Raw genomic sequence first — 18,056 nt, forward strand, 5'->3', positions numbered from 1 at the left:
TGTTTTCTTCCTTCCCAACAGTATTCCCATGTTTTAATCTTATTCTCCTGTTGGACATCTTCCTCCAGCTGCCTGATATTGTAAATGGTTCCTTCTGTTCAAGTACTGACCCCCAACTTTTCAAAATCAACATTATTTTGTTTCACCTGTTGAAAAAAAGCACGCTCAACCCCATTCTTCAACCGCCTCTTCCTTTCAAATACATGAACGTGGTGTTGCCACACTAATCAATGCCTAACTTTCCCACAACTCCATAATTTAATCTCTTCCCCCAACAAAGTCTGTTCAACCATCATCCCTTGGCTCAGTGATTCACGTAGGCTGCCAGCCTTCGATAGCTGGTAATTGAATATTTTTATTCACACATTTCAATCCCTCCATGGCCTCGCTCATTATCTCTTTAACCCTATATAGCTCTGTTAGAGGGAATAAGGATAGTCTGATAAAATCAGGGTAGACTAATCTAGGAATGAATATAGTACAGAAAAGGTATGACGTACCTGTGATTACAAAGTTACAGATGCATAGAAACACATATAACCACTGTTCGAGATTTTAAATATGTATTTTTGAAAGAATTCTGTGCATCTTGGCCAAATACAGACTGCCCTAAGGCATAATGGGATGAAAGCTCAGTGAGAGGAACCACATTCTTAAAGAACAATATGGCCACAGAGCATGGTTGTTGTCAGTATAGTTCCAAGGCACTGTTATCAGTATAGTTCCAAGACACTAAATGAATGAGACAATTGATTTTCGACTGATAAGGGATGCTTAGCAGATGGTGAGAACGGCAACTCTTGAACTCTACAGAGACAGTGAGAAAGTTACCTTTGAATTCTATTACTTACATAATAGAGGTTGCTTGCTAAAGAGACAATGGGTGGGAGTGTCCAGATTCTACAGACCAATGAGTTCTCATGTTGCCAGAGAGTAGGATGTAATTGGCCAAGGTAAATAATTCATGTTAACATGCTTGGTCCATCCTATTAAGATGGACAGATGTCTAAATTTAATTAGAGTAATGTGAGCTGCCTTAAATTGCTTTCCCATATACATGGACCAGGCATGGGCAAAGTAAAGTACATCTTCAACCAGAATTTATTGCCTTTGTGAGTTCTTTGTATTTGCTGAGCTGAATTAATAAAGAGAAGAGAAATCTCTCGGAAAAAGCCAACATAATACTTCGGCCTCTAAAAAGCTCCTACAAGCTCCATAACCCTCCAAGAACTTGTTACTCCACTGCAGGCCTCCAGTGCATTTGCCACGTCCTTCACTCCACCATTGCCTTCAACTGTATAAGATTGAAGCTCTGAATTCCATCCCAAAAACTCTCCATCTTCCTCTGTCTAAGAATCCCTGTAAAACCTATGAATTTGGCCAAGTTTTTAGTCATACATCCTAGTTTTCACCTCTTTGATTCGGGTCAACTTTTGGATGATTCCACTTCTGTAAAATTCCTTTAGTGGTTTTCCAATGTAAATGATGCAAGTTGCTGTTGTTGCTTTACTCAGCAATTTACACATCCCTTATTTTCACCATGTCTTTTTCATGGCTGAGATAAACTTTGTTCATGCACCAGGTTTCATCTGATTCCAGGTTTACAAAAAACTATATTTTTTGCTGTCCATTTAACTTATCTACCCTTCTTCATGACAGAGTCAATATTCCTGATTTTTCATTTGTAGTTACCATTTTCCTTCTTTCACCTGTCCCACCCCGAAATCCACTTCCCGCTCCTTAGCTTTGCTGAATCAATGCTTCCACTGCCTAGAGTACTCGAGAAGGATGCTACAGTACTCAGCAAGGACCCCACAATACTCAGCAGAGCAAGTATTAAACCTGAATGTTGCACAGTCTCGCCACCACGAAAAGACAGGGCGTGACACAAGGTAAACAACAAGCAGCTAAGGAGGTGGAGGAGGAGAGAGAAAGGGGAAAAGGAAAACGTATATATAAAATTAAGGTTCAATAACATTGAACAAATATGGGTGGGGGGGTGGTGGGAAAACATTCAGCTGGGCACTGATCGAATCAGTATTAATGATACGTGAAAAGCACATGGGAGTTTGAAAAGTCCAACCCACTTTCAGGCCCAGGCCTAATGAACATTTTCTCACCAGGTTACAGGTGCCAAAGGCACACTTAAATTGGAGCTCACCAATTTCTGATGACAGAAAATCATTCGGCTGCAGTGTCCAAGGCCTGTGGAAAAGGGAGAAAACCCCGGGGAAAAACAGATTGCAAGAATGGTAGGGCAACAGGCTGGAATAATTTTGTAGGACCCTACAAAACTGTTTTAAAAAATCAAAACATATGTTTTTGGAGTTGTGTCCAGTAGTCTCTTTCAGATTTACCAGTTGGGCTTTCAATACCCAGTGAAACAGCATTAGTCACATACGATCTGGCCATTTCACTTGGAAATTTGCAATTGAGGTCTTCCAACCGTCATAGAATGCTGATTTGTATAAAGTAAAACCTCCCCATCAGTTTTGGATGGGAACGTAGGGAACACATTTAAAGGTGTATCTGAAAGCTGATTCAAGTGGCCAGCTGGATGAATGAGGTCCTCATTGGCCTACTTAGTGAAAAATGAGGGCCAGCATTTAAAAGTTTCCCTTGTAATTTATTTTGGAAGACTGCTCTACCTATGCAGTCATTCAACATCCATGTTGTAATGGGTTTCACTCCTCTCACTCTGCAGTTTACAACACTATCTCTTTATGATTGGTCATCAACTAGAGTGCATGGTGTTCAGTTCTGGACATCACTCATATTAGGGAGGATGTGAACTTACTGCAGAGGGTGCAGAAAAGATTTACAAAAGTGGATCGAGGGATGAGGGACTTCAGTTACATGGGTAGTTTGAGATGCTGGGGTTGTTCACCTCAGAGAAGATATAGAGAAGTTCAAAATCATTAGGAATCAGAGCACAGCGGATATGAAGAAACGGTTACATTTGGAGGGCGGGTTAAGACCAGAGGACATCAGTTTGTGATTGGCAAAAGAAGCAATGAAAATATAAGGTGAAACTTATTTAGTGTAACAAATGGTTAAGATCTGGAATGCACTACCTAAGAGTGCAGTGGAGTCCGGGTCATCAAGGCTTTCAAGAGGATTGGATAAATATCCAAAGAGAAACTATTTGCAGAGGAGTGAGACTAGGTGAGTTGCTCTTGCAGAGAGCCGGTAAAGACACAATGGACGAACTGCTTCTTTCTGTGTAACCATTCTATGATCTGTTGGTCACATAGTCAAATGAGCAATAAAGTTAAAAGTTATGGTTAATAACGGGGAGACAGACAATAAACAAGAAGCTTACCATGAAGATTCAGAAAAATCCTAATTCTTAACATTTCCTCATGAACTATCAAATACTAAAACTAACAATAAAACTTAAACTTTTTAAGCCAATTAAACAGTAGTCTTGAAAGGTGCCAAACAGGATGTGCTATAGCAGTCATTCTTTTAATTGACAGATGTCCAGCATACCAAGACAGTTTCAGCTATCAAGAGCCGAAAGTGCTCATTTCACAGCATAACTAATGACGATGGGTCTGACTTTGTGGTCAGCAGTGCTTTTCATTACTCTTGCCCACAGACCATCTATGGATTCTTGCACCGCAAGATCCTTCTAGCCAACAACCCAAAAAGGGCATGTGCTCGACAAGGCTTCAGGGACCTGTGTTGAACAGGATTAACAACTGTTTATCTCCTTAATCAGACTGAAAAAATTGTTGAACAGCACCATCTAAATCAGGAAGTGGAATTTAAATTGTGAATTCAATGCCAAATCAGGTACAGAAATCGAAGTAAACAAAGATTCAAACAGAAAAAGAAAGATTTTTTTTTTAAATTTAAAATCTCCATAATGAAGATCCCAAGAATGGCGACTCCCCATAATAGTAAGAGTTCCCTTTCAGTGCCATATATGGAGTTACTGCGTATGGCTTTGAGCAGTTTCTGTACTAATAGCAATGGAATTTCTCAGTTATATTCACTCTAGAATTATCATGTGCTTGATCACACCGCACAGTAAAAGTAACAGACACTTACCCATTTTTATCTTTTGCTTTCCACCAATGCACATCACATTTCTGTAACAGGACATATTCTTCACCCTTAACTAGGTTTAGATCATGGGCCTCTAAAGCTTCAAAGTCATACATTGCTAGAACCATCTCCTCCCCCTCTTCCTCCTCCTCCTCATCTTCATTTCGTGGTAGGGGAGATGGAGGCTTATAAACAGATCCTTGTTGGTTGTTACGTAGCTGTTGAATAGAATAAAGGGACAAGATAGAATACCATTTAACAGAAAGTCATTTCTGTGAATTAAATAATATCCAAATCTGGCTAAAATTATGAAATTAAACCAAAAAAGTAACCAGTGGTGTAAGTTACATCGGATTTCCACGTATTATTAGATAACAAAGCGTCTAAAGCACGAAGGTGTTTGGGCACCTTCTAGTCAGTTATCATTTGCACCTTATGATTCTTTAAACAGAAAAAATAACAGCTTGATTTTAGAAAAAAATAGTTCGCACCAAATCTGCAGGTCAACTTGAGTTTTACCCCACTTACTTAAGCAGCAAAACCTTGAACTATAATCAGACGGCCATTTTCACATGAAAGAGCACACACCCAAATACTTCCTCTGCCAAGGAAAAAGCTTGTTAAAATTCTGTGGCTCTTGTGGTAAACACATGCTGCTTGGAACCTCTCCAGATGCATTTATTAACGTTCAGCCATTTGTGCAGCCTTCATGGAGGTAAAATAGGAGTGAAACCAATGTGACAGAATAAGGTTAACATTCCATTCAAGTTCTCAAGCAGAGCACAATTTTGGTGTTTAAAACTGGATCAGAGAAACTAAATGGTCAAACCAGAATAGACAAACGACTGATCCTGTATTTCTAGCTCAAACAAAAGCAGAAAATGTTGGAAAATCTCAGGAGGTCTGACAGCATCTGCGGAGAGAGAATAGAGCTAACGTTTTGAGTCTGGATGACCCTCATAAAAGATGCTTTTATCTGCATTTCCAGGTGTTCACAATCCTATAATGAGTTGTTGAAAGATAAATGGCCTTTAGGTCAGGAGCCACCAATATCCTATAAAGAAGCACTTTGTGCAATCACTAAGAACAGCCTTCGATTGTAATGGTGCTCTTTTGTGACCCTACATATGCATTCAAGAAAACTTGAATAAAACAGTCCACTTGGGTACTTGAACACCATGTGCATACACCAATGTTTCTGTCTTACAAATATCACAGTATGGGACAAAGATGGAATTATGGATTTCCCTAGCCGAATAAACTGGGTTGGAGTAGCTTCCAACAAACCAACAGAGGAACTCGGTTTTTTTGTTGAATTATAGGCTACAAAATCCTGTCCTGGAGTAAAGGCTGTTTGCACATGTGGGTGAGCTAACCTTCAAAGGTGGTTGCTTCAATAGGTATTATTGGGAATCTGGGAGAACATGGCCATGACCGAGAGGCTTTCAGAACATTTGTGGAGCAGCTGGAGATGATTTTCACTCCTAATAAGATCCTGATAATCCAGCTGCTAATAAGACAGTGGGGAAAAGGAAATGCTGCGGTCAGACATTTTGTATAAGCTTGAGCAGCACTGCAGTTCCAAGCCAGACGAGATTGCAGAAAACCTTTAGTTTGGAACAAGGAAGCAGTTGCCCAGTAAGAATACTGGAGAGTTTATCATGGCTTTGAAAAAGCTGTCCATTCATTGTAATTTTTGTGAATTCCAAGAGAGAGCATTGCACAATGGATGTGTGTGTGGTTTAGAAAGGGAATAGACTTAGAGTCATAGAGATTTACAGCATGGAAACAGGCCCTCGGCCCAACTTGTCCATGCCGCTCTTTTCTTTTAAACCACTAAGCGAGTCCCAATTGCCCACATTTGGCCCATATCCCTCTATACCCATCCTACCCCTGTAACTGTTTAAATGCTTTTTGAAAGACAAAATTGTACCCGCCTCTACTACCACCTCTGGCAGCTTGTTTCAGACACTCGCCACCGTGTGAGAAAAAATTGCTTCTCTGGACCCATTTGTATTTCTCCCCTCTCACCTTAAACCTGTGCCCTCTAGTTTTAGACTCCTCTCCCTTTGGGAAAAGACTATCCAACTGATCCATTACCTCACATGAGCAGCACATATAGCAGCCTCCAACAAAGATCCATATTCAACCTCTATGTCTGCCTTCAGCTTTGTTTGTATAGTCTAGAAAGAGCTAATACAACATGGTGCTAGTGGTATTGAGCCGTCAGTAATTTTCTCTCCTCCATAACTTCATAATATTGTGTGTTTTTTCACAGTATAGCGATTCAGGAATCATGCTAAGTGATGCACTTATATTGATGCCCGCCAGAGTTCCATCCAATGCTGCTTAGATCATAATGTCTTGAAAATTTCTACTGGACATCCCTGAGTCTAAACCAACTCCTCATTGACCTGTCGCTGTTCGACAACTCTAAGCATTTTCTCCAGCCAGAGGTTTCTCCATTTACATTCTTGAGATATACCTTGCCAAGAAAACTCTTCTTGCAACTGTAGCACTCTGCCTTCACAAGTGGACAATTCTGTGCCCAATGTTAAAGTTTTAAAGTTTAAAGTTTATTTATTAGTGTCACAAGTAGGCTTACATTATCACTGTAATTAAGTTAGTGTGAAAAACCCCGAGTCGCCATACTCCGGCCCCTGTTCGGGTACACTGAAGGAGAATTTAGCATGGCCAATGCGCCTAACCAGCACATCTTTCGGACTGTGGGAGGAAACCGGAGCACCTGGAGGAAACCCACGCAGACACAGGGAGAATGTGCAAACTCCACACAGACAGCGACCCAAGCCGGGAATCAAACCCAGGTCCCTGGCGCTGTGAGGCAGCAGTGCTAATCACTGTGCTACCATGCCATTCAGCTGGTGAAGACCAGATGGTGAAAAAGAGAACCCATTGGAAGGGAAAATCATCAGTCGACCTTGGGCCGACACTATTCAACTGTGCCAGCTACAGAAGGGACTGCCATTCATGAACCAGCTTCTATAGCCACAACAAACCATGGTCAATACAGAAGTGACATTGACCCTAGACACAGTTGATTGTCTCCCGTGACAGCCAGAATGCTTCTTAGGTTCAGCAAGGCACGTCACTTCTTTGGAGGACAAGCTACTACTCAAACATAAGTTGGCCGGCAAGAGATGCTGGAACTGTTTTTCTCAATGATAGCAAATAACTGATGACCAATTATTTAGTTTTCATTACTAACAACTATAGGAAATATTGTTTACAGTAAGTAATAGACCATTAATATGGGCATGCAAAAAATAGCAAAATAATAAGTAAAATGAATTATTAAAATCATTTCTTACCACATCGTCTGGTGTTGGAGGAAGTGGCTTTCGAGTAACTAAAAAGAAAAAGCATTACTTTCAATAAAGAATATATTCTGGCAATCTCCAAAAGAAATCTATAAAAAGATGGCTGAAGAACATGTTTGATCATAATCAAAAGTGTTTGGTTTGTAGATTGATGGATATTTCTAGAGTCAATGCTCGAGAGAGGAACAATCAATAAATATTCAACTCACTCAGAAAAAAGCTTCAAGCCAAAAACTTAGCCTAATCAAGGAATTTGCAAGGTAAGAAAGACTCAATATTAGGTAAAAGACTAAAAATGCACAGGAATCCTGTTGAAGTACTAATTGCAATGATGTGTGTTCTTGACAGAATTTTTTTGTACGGACAGTTTGGTCATTATTTGCTTAGACATGTAATAATCATTTGTGCAATAAGCACGTCAACATTGACAGCTGAATTTACCTATAAACAATAACTACTTATTAAAAAGCAATTCATTTAGTTTAAAGCACTTTGGGGCATCCTGAGGTCAATAGAGCACATTCCGGCCTCAATGCACTGAGGCTCAAATTTTATCCAAGATGTATGATAATGGTTTGACCTGAATTTGAGCCATTTTTCTTTCAGGTGTCCCCAACAGTCACCTAAAACAGGGGTTAGGTTGCTTCATTATTTAAAAGAGGGGCCTAATACCCGTGTGGTGAACCATAGATGGTTACCACTATGGGTACTGAACCATAGACGGTTATCACTATGGGTACTTGTACATATGTTAGTCTTGTTACTGTTGGGGTTAGGGTTGGGGTGTTCCACCTGTTAGCATTGTTCCGTGGTACACTCCATTTGGCTCCGCCTTCTTATAGGAGTATAAAGGTCACTGCCACTTCCTAGTGACCCTTAGTCTGGGATAGTATTGTCAAGCAGTATGCTCTATTCTTGTTGCGAATAAAAGCCTTTATTCCCGGGTACGATCTAGCCTCCCGAGTGTATTAATCGCGCATCAATTTTATTCGCAACGAATTTTGTTCTGAAAAAAAAATGGAGCAGATGCTGAAACCTGATCGGCTAACCTTGGATCCACGTGCCGCGGGAGCGTCGAACACTTTCGACCATTGGTTGAAGTGTTTCCAGGATTACATCGACGCCTCAACAGCAGTCCAAACCGACGCCAACAGATTGTGGATCCTCCACGCAAGTGTAAGCGACACTGTGTATGCAACAATCCGTGATTCCCAAGATTACAAAGAGGCCATCGAATTACTCAAGAAGCTGTACCATAAACCGCCAAACGAAATTCATGCTCGTCACCTATTAGCAACTCGACAGCGGCAGCCCGGTGAAACGACGGGACAGAACCTGCGCGAACTTCAGCAGCGAGCCAGAGCCTGCAATTGCAAGCCGGTGTCGGCTACTCAATACACCAACGATCTGATCCGAGATGCGTTCGTGGCGGGAATCGGCTCATCCTATATTCGCCTGCGGCTGCGAGAGCAAGGTAACTTGGACCTGGCTAAGACGGTAGAATTGGCTGATGCGATGGAAACGGCCTCCAGAAGTCTTGAAACCTACCCCACCGACCACGTGGGAACATCGTGAAAAGTACAGCCACCGACTCAACTGTACCCGACGGCTCCTCGGAACTGCGCGATCATGCTTTCAACTTCAGACCTGCGGCAGCTCCAGGAGGCCCACGGTGCTATTTCTGTGGATTGGCGAAGCACCCTCATCAGAGATGTTCGGCCCAGACAGTATTTTGCTCCGCTTGTGGGAAGAAAGGGCACTATGCAAAAGTGTGCCGAGCGAAGCCGCCTTCTAAGCCAAGCAGTGCTGCGTGTGACTCCCCAGGATCCGTCTCCTCGTCTCCGGCTTCGTCGATGTCTTCAACCACGTGCGATTCATGGGCGCCGCCATTTCTGATGACGACGACGCAAGGCACGTGCGACCTGCGGGTGCCGCCACTTTCAACGCCATCGACCACGTGCGATCCATGGGCGCAGCCATTTTGGTCGACACCGGCCGCAGAAGACCAGCAGGGGTCCTCGTCATCGACTATCTCAGCTGCCTGCAGTTACACTCGGGATCCAACAGTGGCGTCAATCATCCTGGACCAGGCCAAGCCTCACAGACTCGACAAGTCCATGATGGACATAGAGGTAAACGGACGCCTGACACATTGCCTGTTTGACAGCGGGAGCACGGAGAGTTTCATCCATCCGGATACAGTGAAACGGTGCGCTCTCCGCGTACAAACTGTCAGGCAGACAATCTCTATGGCGTCGAGGTCCTGATCTGTTATCATTCTTGGGAGCTGTGTGGTAACTTTAACGGTGTGGGGCACAGTTTATGAGAACTTCAGGCTCCTCGTGTTACCGCACCTTTACGCCCCGGTACTCCTGGGACTAGACTTTATGGTCCACCTGACGAGTGTGACCCTGCAGTACGATGGGCCACTCCCTCCACTTTCAGTGGGAGAACAGCAGCCTCCAAATTGCCCAGCGCGCTCCACATGTAGCCTCTCGACACTCAAAATTACCCCGCCTTCCTTCTTTGAAAATCTCGTGCCAGGCTGCAAGCCCATCGCGACTAAGAGCAGGCGTTACAGCGCTGAGGATCGGATCTTTATTCGATCTGAGGTTCAGCGGCTCCTCAGGGAAGGGGTCATTAAACCTAGCACTAGCCCATGGAGAGCACAGGTCGTTAAGACTGGAGACAAGCCCCGGATGGTCATAGACTATAGTCAGACCATTAATAGGTACACGCAGCTGGACGCGTATCCTCTCCCACGCATATCTGACATGGTCAACCAGATTGCGCAGTACCGCGTGTTCTCCACCATCGACTTGAAGTCAGCCTACCACAAGCTCCCCATTCGCCCAGAGGACCGAAAATACACGGCCTTTGAGGCGGATGGCCGTCTCTACCACTTTTCAAGAGTCCCGTTCAGCGTCACTAATGGGGTCTCGGTCTTCCAGCGTGAGATGGACCGAATGGTGGACCAAAATGGGCTACGGGCTACCTTCCCGTACCTGGACAACGTCACTATCTGCGGCCATGACCAGCAGGACCACGACGCCAACCTCCAGAGGTTTTTACGCACTGCGTCTCTCCTGAACCTGACCTATAACAGGGAGAAGTGCGTATTCAGCAAGCACCGCTTAGCAATCCTCGGATACGTGGTGGAAAACGGGGTCATCGGCCCCGATCCAGACCGTATGCGTCCCCTCCTTGAACTTCCCCTACCCACTAGCATCAAAGCACTGAGAAGATGCTTAGGCTTCTTCTCGTATTATGCACAGTGGGTTCCCAATTACGCGGACAAAGCCCGTCCGCTCATAAAGTCTACCTCTTTTCCCCTGACAGCAGAGGCTCACCTAGCCTTTGAAGGGATAAAAGCTGACATCGCGAAAGCCACGATGCACGCTGTCGATGAGTCCATCCCCTTCCAGGTGGAGAGTGATGCATCTGATTTCGCCCTGGCCGCCACACTTAACCAGGCGGGCAGGCCCGTCGCCTTTTTCTCTCGCACCCTCCAAGGCCCTGAAATTCGGCACTCCTCTGTGGAAAAAGAGGCTCAGGCCATTGTGGAGGCTGTACGGCATTGGCGCCATTATTTGGCTGGCAAACGGTTTACCCTGCTCACGGACCAGCGGTCCGTGGCATTCATGTTCAACAACACGTTAAGGGGAAAAATTATGATAAAATCTTGAGGTGGAGAATCAAACTCTCCACCTACAACTATGATATCATGTACCGTCCGGGGAAGCTCAATGAGCCCTCAGATGCCCTGTCGCATGGAACATGTGCCAGTGTGCAGGAGGACCGGCTACAGACCCTCCACAATGATCTCTGCCATCCGGGGATCACTCGGCTCTTCCATTTTGTAAAGGCCCGGAATCTGCCCTTACTCCATAGAAGATGTCAGGTCGATAACTCGAAGCTGCCAGGTATGTGCAGAGTGCAAGCCGCACTTCTACCGGCCTGACAGGGCACACCTCATTAAGGCCACTCGCCCTTTCGAACGACTGAGTGTCGATTTCAAGGGCCCCCTTCCTTCGACAGATCGGAATGTGTATTTCCTCAACGTGGTTGACGAGTACTCTCGATTCCCCTTTGCCATCCCCTGTTCTGACATGTCCGCTGCCACGGTCATCAAAGCCCTGCGGAGTCTTTTTACCCTGTTCGGATACCCCAGTTATATCCACAGTGATAGGGGTTTGTCGTTTATGAGCGACGACTTGAGGCAATACCTGCTCTCTAAAGGAATTGCCTCAAGTAGGACTACGAGTTACAACCCCAGGGGTAACGTGCAGGTCGAAAGAGAAAACGCTACAGTTTGGAAGACTGTCTTACTGGCGTTAAGGTCTAGGGGTCTTCCAGTCTCCCGTTGGCAAGAGGTACTTTCTGATGCGCTCCATTCAATCCGGTCCCTCCTGTGTACGGCAACCAATGCTACCCCACATGAGCGGATGTTTACCTTCCCTAGGAAGTCTTCCTCTGGGACCTCACTGCCGTCTTGGTTGACGTACTCAGGACCTGTCCTCCTGCGGCGGCATGTTAGGGCCCGCAAGTCCGATCCTTTGGTTGAACAGGTCCATCTCCTCCACGCCAACCCTCAATATGCCTATGTGGCATATCCTGACGGGCGAGAGGACACGGTCTCTATCAGAGATCTGGCACCTGCAGGGGACCTGGAAACCCCCGTCGCCCCCGCACCCCTGGTTAGGATTCCTTTGCCCATTCTCTCCCCTCCTGACACGGCGCTGGCAGCATCGGGACCTCCACTTAATCCTCTTACTCCCGTGTACAGCTTGCCTGAGTCCAGGAGATTGTCGCCACCTCGAGGTCCACCGGTGCGTGAGGAACTGGAGGAGTCACTGGACACCACCTTGGAGAGAGGGACACCACGGTCACCAGAACCGGCACTGCCGCCAGTGCTGCGGAGGTCACAGAGACGGTGCAGACCTCCGATACAACTGAACTTGTGAACATATGGACAGTTCGTATTGTTTTCTTTACCCAACCGGCCTTTGTTTTTAAAGGAGGGGTGAATGTGGTGAACCATAGATGGTTACCACTATGGGTACTGAACCATAGATGGTTATCACTATGGGCACTTGTACATATGTTACTCTTGTTACTGTTGGGGTTAGGGTTGGGGTGTTCCACCTGTTAGCATTGTTCCGTGGTACACTCCGTTTGGCTCCACCTTCTTATAGGAGTATAAAGGTCACTGCCACTTCCTAGTGACCCTTAGTCTGGGATAGTATTGTTAAGCAGTATGCTCTATTCTTGTTGCGAATAAAAGCCTTTATTCCCGGGTACGATCTAGCCTCCCGAGTGGATTAATCGCGCATCAACCTGTTTTGGATATCTTTCCAGAAATTGGGAAATACAGGCATAAGAACATAAGAAATAGGAGGAGTAGTAGGCCATCTAGCCCCTCGAGCCTGCCCCGCCATTCAATAGGATCATGGCCTGATCTGATAGTGGTTTAGTTCCACTTACCCACCCGCTCCCCATAACCCTTAATTCCCTTATTGATCAGAAATCTATCTACCTGTGACTTAAACATATTTAACGAGGTAGCCTCCACTGCTTCAATGGGCAGAGAATTCCAGAGATTCACTACCCTCCGAGAGAAGAAGTTCCCCCTCAACCCTGTCCTAAACTGACTCCCCCTTATTTTGAGGCGATGTCCTCTAGTTCTTGTTTCCTTTCTAATTGGAAAGAATCTCTCTGCCTCTACCCTGTCTAGCCCCTTCATTATCTTATATGTCTCTAGAAGATCTCCCCTCAGCCTTCTAAACTCCAACAAGTACAGGCCCAATCTACTCCATCTCTCCTCATAAGCTAACCCCCACATCTCCGGTATCAACCTGGTGAACCTTCTCTGTACCCCCTCCAAGGCCAATACATCCTTCCGCAAATAAGGGGACCAAAATTGCACACAGTACTCGAGTTGCGGCCTCACCAGTATCTTGTACAATTGCAGCAAGACCTCCCTGCTTTTATACTCCATCCCCTTCGCGATAAAGGCCAACATTCCATTTGCCTTCTTGATCACCTGCTGCACCTGCAAACTGAGTTTTTGCAATTCATGCACAAGGACCCCCAGGCCCCTCTGCACAGTAGCATGTTGTAATTTTTCACCATTTAAATAATAGTCCATTTTACGATTATTCCTTCCAAAGTGGGCAACCTCACACTTGTCAACGTTATACTCCATCTGCCAGATCCTCGCCCACTCACTTAGCCTATCCAAATCTCTCTGCAGACTTTCCGCATCCTCCACGCAATTCGCTTTCCCACTCATCTTTGTGTCATCCGCAATCTTTGTTACCCTACACTCGGTCCCCTCCTCCAGATCGTCTATGTATATGGTAAACTATTTGACGCCACTAGTCACCAAATGCCAACCAGAAAAGCACCCATTTATTCCAACTCTCTGCTTCCTGTTAGATAGCCAATCCTCAATCCACGCTTACACTTTACCCCCAACTCCGTGTACCTTAATCTTCTGCAGCAACCTTTTGTGAGGCACCTTATCGAACGCCTTCTGGAAATCCAAAAACACCACATCCACCGGTTCCCCTCTGTCAACTGCACTCATTACATCTTCATAAAAATCCAGTAAATTCGTCAAACACAACTTTCCCTTCATGAATCCATGCTGCGTCTGCTTGATCGAACCATTTTTTCCCAGGTGTCCTGCTATTTCTTGTTTAATGATGGATTCCAGCAATTTCCCAACTACGGACGTTAAGCTAACCGGCCTGTCGTTACCCACCTTTTGTCTACCTCCTTTTTTAAACAGTGGCGTTACATTAGCTGTTTTCCAATCAGCCGGCACTCCCCCAGAGTCCAACGAATTTTGATAAATTACAACCAACGCATCTGCTATTACTTCTGCCATTTCTTTCAGTACCCTGGGATGCATTCCATCCGGGCCCGGGGACCTGTCTACCTTTAGTCCCATTAGCCTACCAAGCACTACCTCTTTAGTAATAGTAATCGTTTTAAGGACCTCACCCCCTACAGTCCCACGACCGTCAATTTTCGGTAAGCTATTTGTGACCTCTACCGTGAAGACCGACACAAAAAACTTGTTTAAGGCCTCGGCCATTTCCTCGTTTCCCATTATTAAATCCCCCTTCTCGTCTTCTAAGGGTCCAACATTTACTTTAGCTACTATTTTCCTTTTTATATATTTGTAAAAACTTTTACTATCAGTTTTTATATTTTGTGCTAGTTTAGTTTCATAATCTATCTTTCCTTTCTTTATCGCTTTCTTAGTAGTTCTTTGTTGTTTTTTCCCAATCTTCTAATTCCCCACTAGGTTTGGCCACTCTGTACGCATCGGTTTTTAATTTAATACTCTCCTTAATTTCCTTAGTTATCCACGGCTGGTTATCCCTTTTCTTACATTCCTTCTTTATCACAGGAATATATTTTTGCTGAGTACTGAGAAAAATCTCCTTAAAAATCCGTCACTGTTGCTCAGCTGTCCTACCAACTAGCCTGCGCTCCCAGTCTACATTAGCCAATTCTGCCCTCATCCTATTGTACTCCCCTCTGTTCAAGCAGAGGACACTGGTTTGAGACCCTACTTTCTCACCCTCTATTTGTATTAGAAATTCAACCATATTGTGATCACTCATGCCAAGAGGATCCCTCACAAGAAGATCATTAATTTTACCTGTCTCATTACACAGGACCAGATCCAAGATAGCTCGCTCCCTCGTAGGTTCTGCAACATACTGTTCGAGGAAACTATCCCGACAGCATTCTGAGAACTCTTCCTCAAGTCCACCACGTCCGATTTGAGTCAACCAATCAATATGCAGGTTAAAATCCCCCATGATTATTGCTGTTCCGTTTTTGCATGCATCCATTACTTGCTTGCTTATAGCCTGACCCACCTCAGAGTTATTATTTGGGGGCCTATAGACCACTCCCACCAGTGACTTTCTCCCCTTACTATTCCTTATCTCCACCCACAACGATTCCACATTATGCTCCTTCGAGCCTATATCGTCTCTCACTACCGCCCTGATGTTATCTTTAATTAACAGAGCTACCCAACCTCCTTTTCCTTCCTGCCTATCCTTCCGAAATGTCTGATACCCCTGGATATTCAGTTCCCAGTCCTGGTCACCCTGCAACCATGTTTCTGTAATGGCCACTAGATCATAGTAAGAGTTTTAACAACACCAGGTTAAAGTCCAACAGGTTTATTTGGTAGCAAATACCAATGGTATTTGCTACCAAATAAACCTGTTGGACTTTAACCTGGTGTTGTTAAAACTCTTACTGTGTTCACCCCAGTCCAACGCCGGCATCTCCACATCATCACTAGATCATACCCATTTGTGCCATCAACTCATTCACTTTGTTTCGAATGCTACGTGCATTCAGGTAAAGTGTCTTTATGCGAGCCTTTATATGGACCCGATTTGTTAGTGCATTCTTTTGATTGCACGCTCTGTCCGTACCTGTCGCAAACTGGTTATCCTTCCCCAGACCATCTCCTTGCACTGCGTTGACCACCTCCCTTTTTACTCTGCCTGAGCCCTTGACTCCTTTAACTAGATGAATGTCCTCATCATTAACCTGCACTCGTACCCTCTCCTTTACCTTCGATTTTGTAACTCCCCATACCCCTGAACCCTCCCCCCCACTATTTAGTTTAAAGCCCTATTTACAGCCCTGGTTATATGATTCGCCAGGACTCTGGTCCCAGCACGATTCAGACGAAGACCATCCCATCTGAACAGGTCCCATCTTCCCCAATACTGGTGCCAATGTCCCATGAATTCAAACCCATTCCTCCCACACCAATCTTTGAGCCACGCATTTACCTCCTTAATCTTATTGACCCTGCATCAATTTGCTTGTGGCTCAGGTAGTAATCCAGAGATTACCACCTTGTTGGTTCTGTTTTTTAATTTGGCTCCTAGCTTTTCATACTCCCTCTGCAGAACCTCTGTTCCTGTTCTGCCTGTATCGTTGGCACCTACGTGGACCACTACAACTGGATTCTTACCCTCCCACTCCAAGTTCCTCTGCAGCCCAGATGAGATATCCTGGACCCGAGCACCAAGGCTGTCTGCTCAGGATCCTTCAGTACTCAGCTTTAATTGGCCATGACGGCTTGGGTTGCACTAAGTTCTTTGAGCAAGATTGGTCCCCAACTCAACAGTCTTAATGATGGCTGACTTCCAAGAATCAATCACACCCCCACCCAAATCTACTCCTGGAACTTAACTTTGAGCTGCTCCAGCATGGTAAATGCTCAGTTTGCTTCCAAATAAAACGCTTATTTTGTCAGCAATAAGAAATGAAATACTTACTATCACCAAAGAGGTTATATTCCTCACATCCCGGAGCAAGTTTATCTGCTTGTCCACAACACTGCCATGATCCTTCTGTCCAGAACTTTGGATGATATTTTGGTACTATAAATTCATTATTTCTTATTTCTAATTTCAAAAGAAAAGAAAAGTACAAATTAGCTTCAAAGAATGATGGTCACACAAGCTCTGTTGAGGAAAACAGATTCTAATTTGAGAACAATCAGATCTTTTCCAAGTCTAATGCTCCACAATGTCTGAAGCAGACTGAATGTATTCTTAGAAGTAATTTGTTTAAATTCATAAGTTGGAGCTGAAAGGCACTTTCCTCATGAAACCATGGTGACTTTACTTTTAGGTTAGAATTAGCTGCCTGAGGCCCACACATCAGGTACCAGGGCCACGTGCCATGGCTCTCTGCATTGCTGATATCATCAGCACTGAAATTTAACAGAAATAAACAGTATGGAGCGACTAAAAACTTTCCAATCAAAATTATTCCTTCCACAGACAATATAGTAATAATTGTATCAATGACACTACCTAATCTAGGTAATCTTTCCAAAAGTGTTCTACAAAGGTTCTTATTTGCCAAGCTATAGCAGTAACTGAAATGGAGTTAAAGTGAAATAGTTGTCTGAATTGTTGGATCTACTCTATGCTATTGAACTGCACAGACAAGAAAGGAATCGGGTCTCTTCCCTGCTCTACTCAGGTAATTCAGCTGTAATGTTATTGATTTCAGTGCCTGAGGCTAGCCATCCAACAAGATGCAGAGAGAGAAGAAGCATCACTACCAAGATTCCTGTGTTTTATCATTATTTTGCAACCTCTTCTGAACATCAATGTGGGAAACTTGGCTGTGTGGCTGTTATGGTGACCCCTCTGCTTTTGAAGTATGCACTTTTCTCCCACCATTGTTTCACTTGCCCTTTCCCAACATCATACGTTATTCACAACCCAGGAGGGCTGATGGAACAACTACTCTAACAATTTTACTAATTCCACAAATTTGACCTTTTGCAAGTTCCATTTTCTAGTGACAGCTAGAACAGTTCAGCATGTGTTTTATTTACTTCCTTTCCTGCAAAAACCTTCCTAAAACCAGGTTCGCTACATCCCCCAGATTATAAATTCAATAAGAACCATAACCATTCAAATGTCTCCTATTACCTCCTGTCTCTGCATTCTTTTGAGACAGTGCTATTTTCCAAACATAGATACACCATACTCCCAAAGTCAAAAATTTACTCTTCAGCAAAAAGGTGAACTTAATTCACTTTCCTGGTTTTATAGTTTTCCCATACTAGGTATAACTCTATCAGGATAGCTACTG

General features: G+C 44.3%; 1 protein-coding gene across 2 annotated transcripts in view; it reads right to left on the reverse strand.

The window, feature by feature from the left end:
* The window catches only part of LOC144496092 (tyrosine-protein kinase Tec-like), a 172,820-nt gene that overhangs the window by 76,362 nt on the left and 78,402 nt on the right, over positions 1 to 18,056 (reverse strand). For both annotated transcript variants that reach the window (XM_078217060.1, XM_078217069.1), the window contains exons 5-7: positions 16,721 to 16,849; positions 7,383 to 7,420; positions 4,057 to 4,271 (exon numbers count right to left, since the gene is read on the reverse strand). In XM_078217060.1, the coding sequence (XP_078073186.1) occupies positions 4,057 to 4,271; positions 7,383 to 7,420; positions 16,721 to 16,849 (382 nt within the window). The remainder of the gene's footprint in view (positions 1 to 4,056; positions 4,272 to 7,382; positions 7,421 to 16,720; positions 16,850 to 18,056) is intronic.

This window comes from Mustelus asterias, chromosome 1 (genome assembly GCF_964213995.1).
Source record: "Mustelus asterias chromosome 1, sMusAst1.hap1.1, whole genome shotgun sequence".
In the NCBI taxonomy this organism is placed as follows: domain Eukaryota; kingdom Metazoa; phylum Chordata; class Chondrichthyes; order Carcharhiniformes; family Triakidae; genus Mustelus; species Mustelus asterias.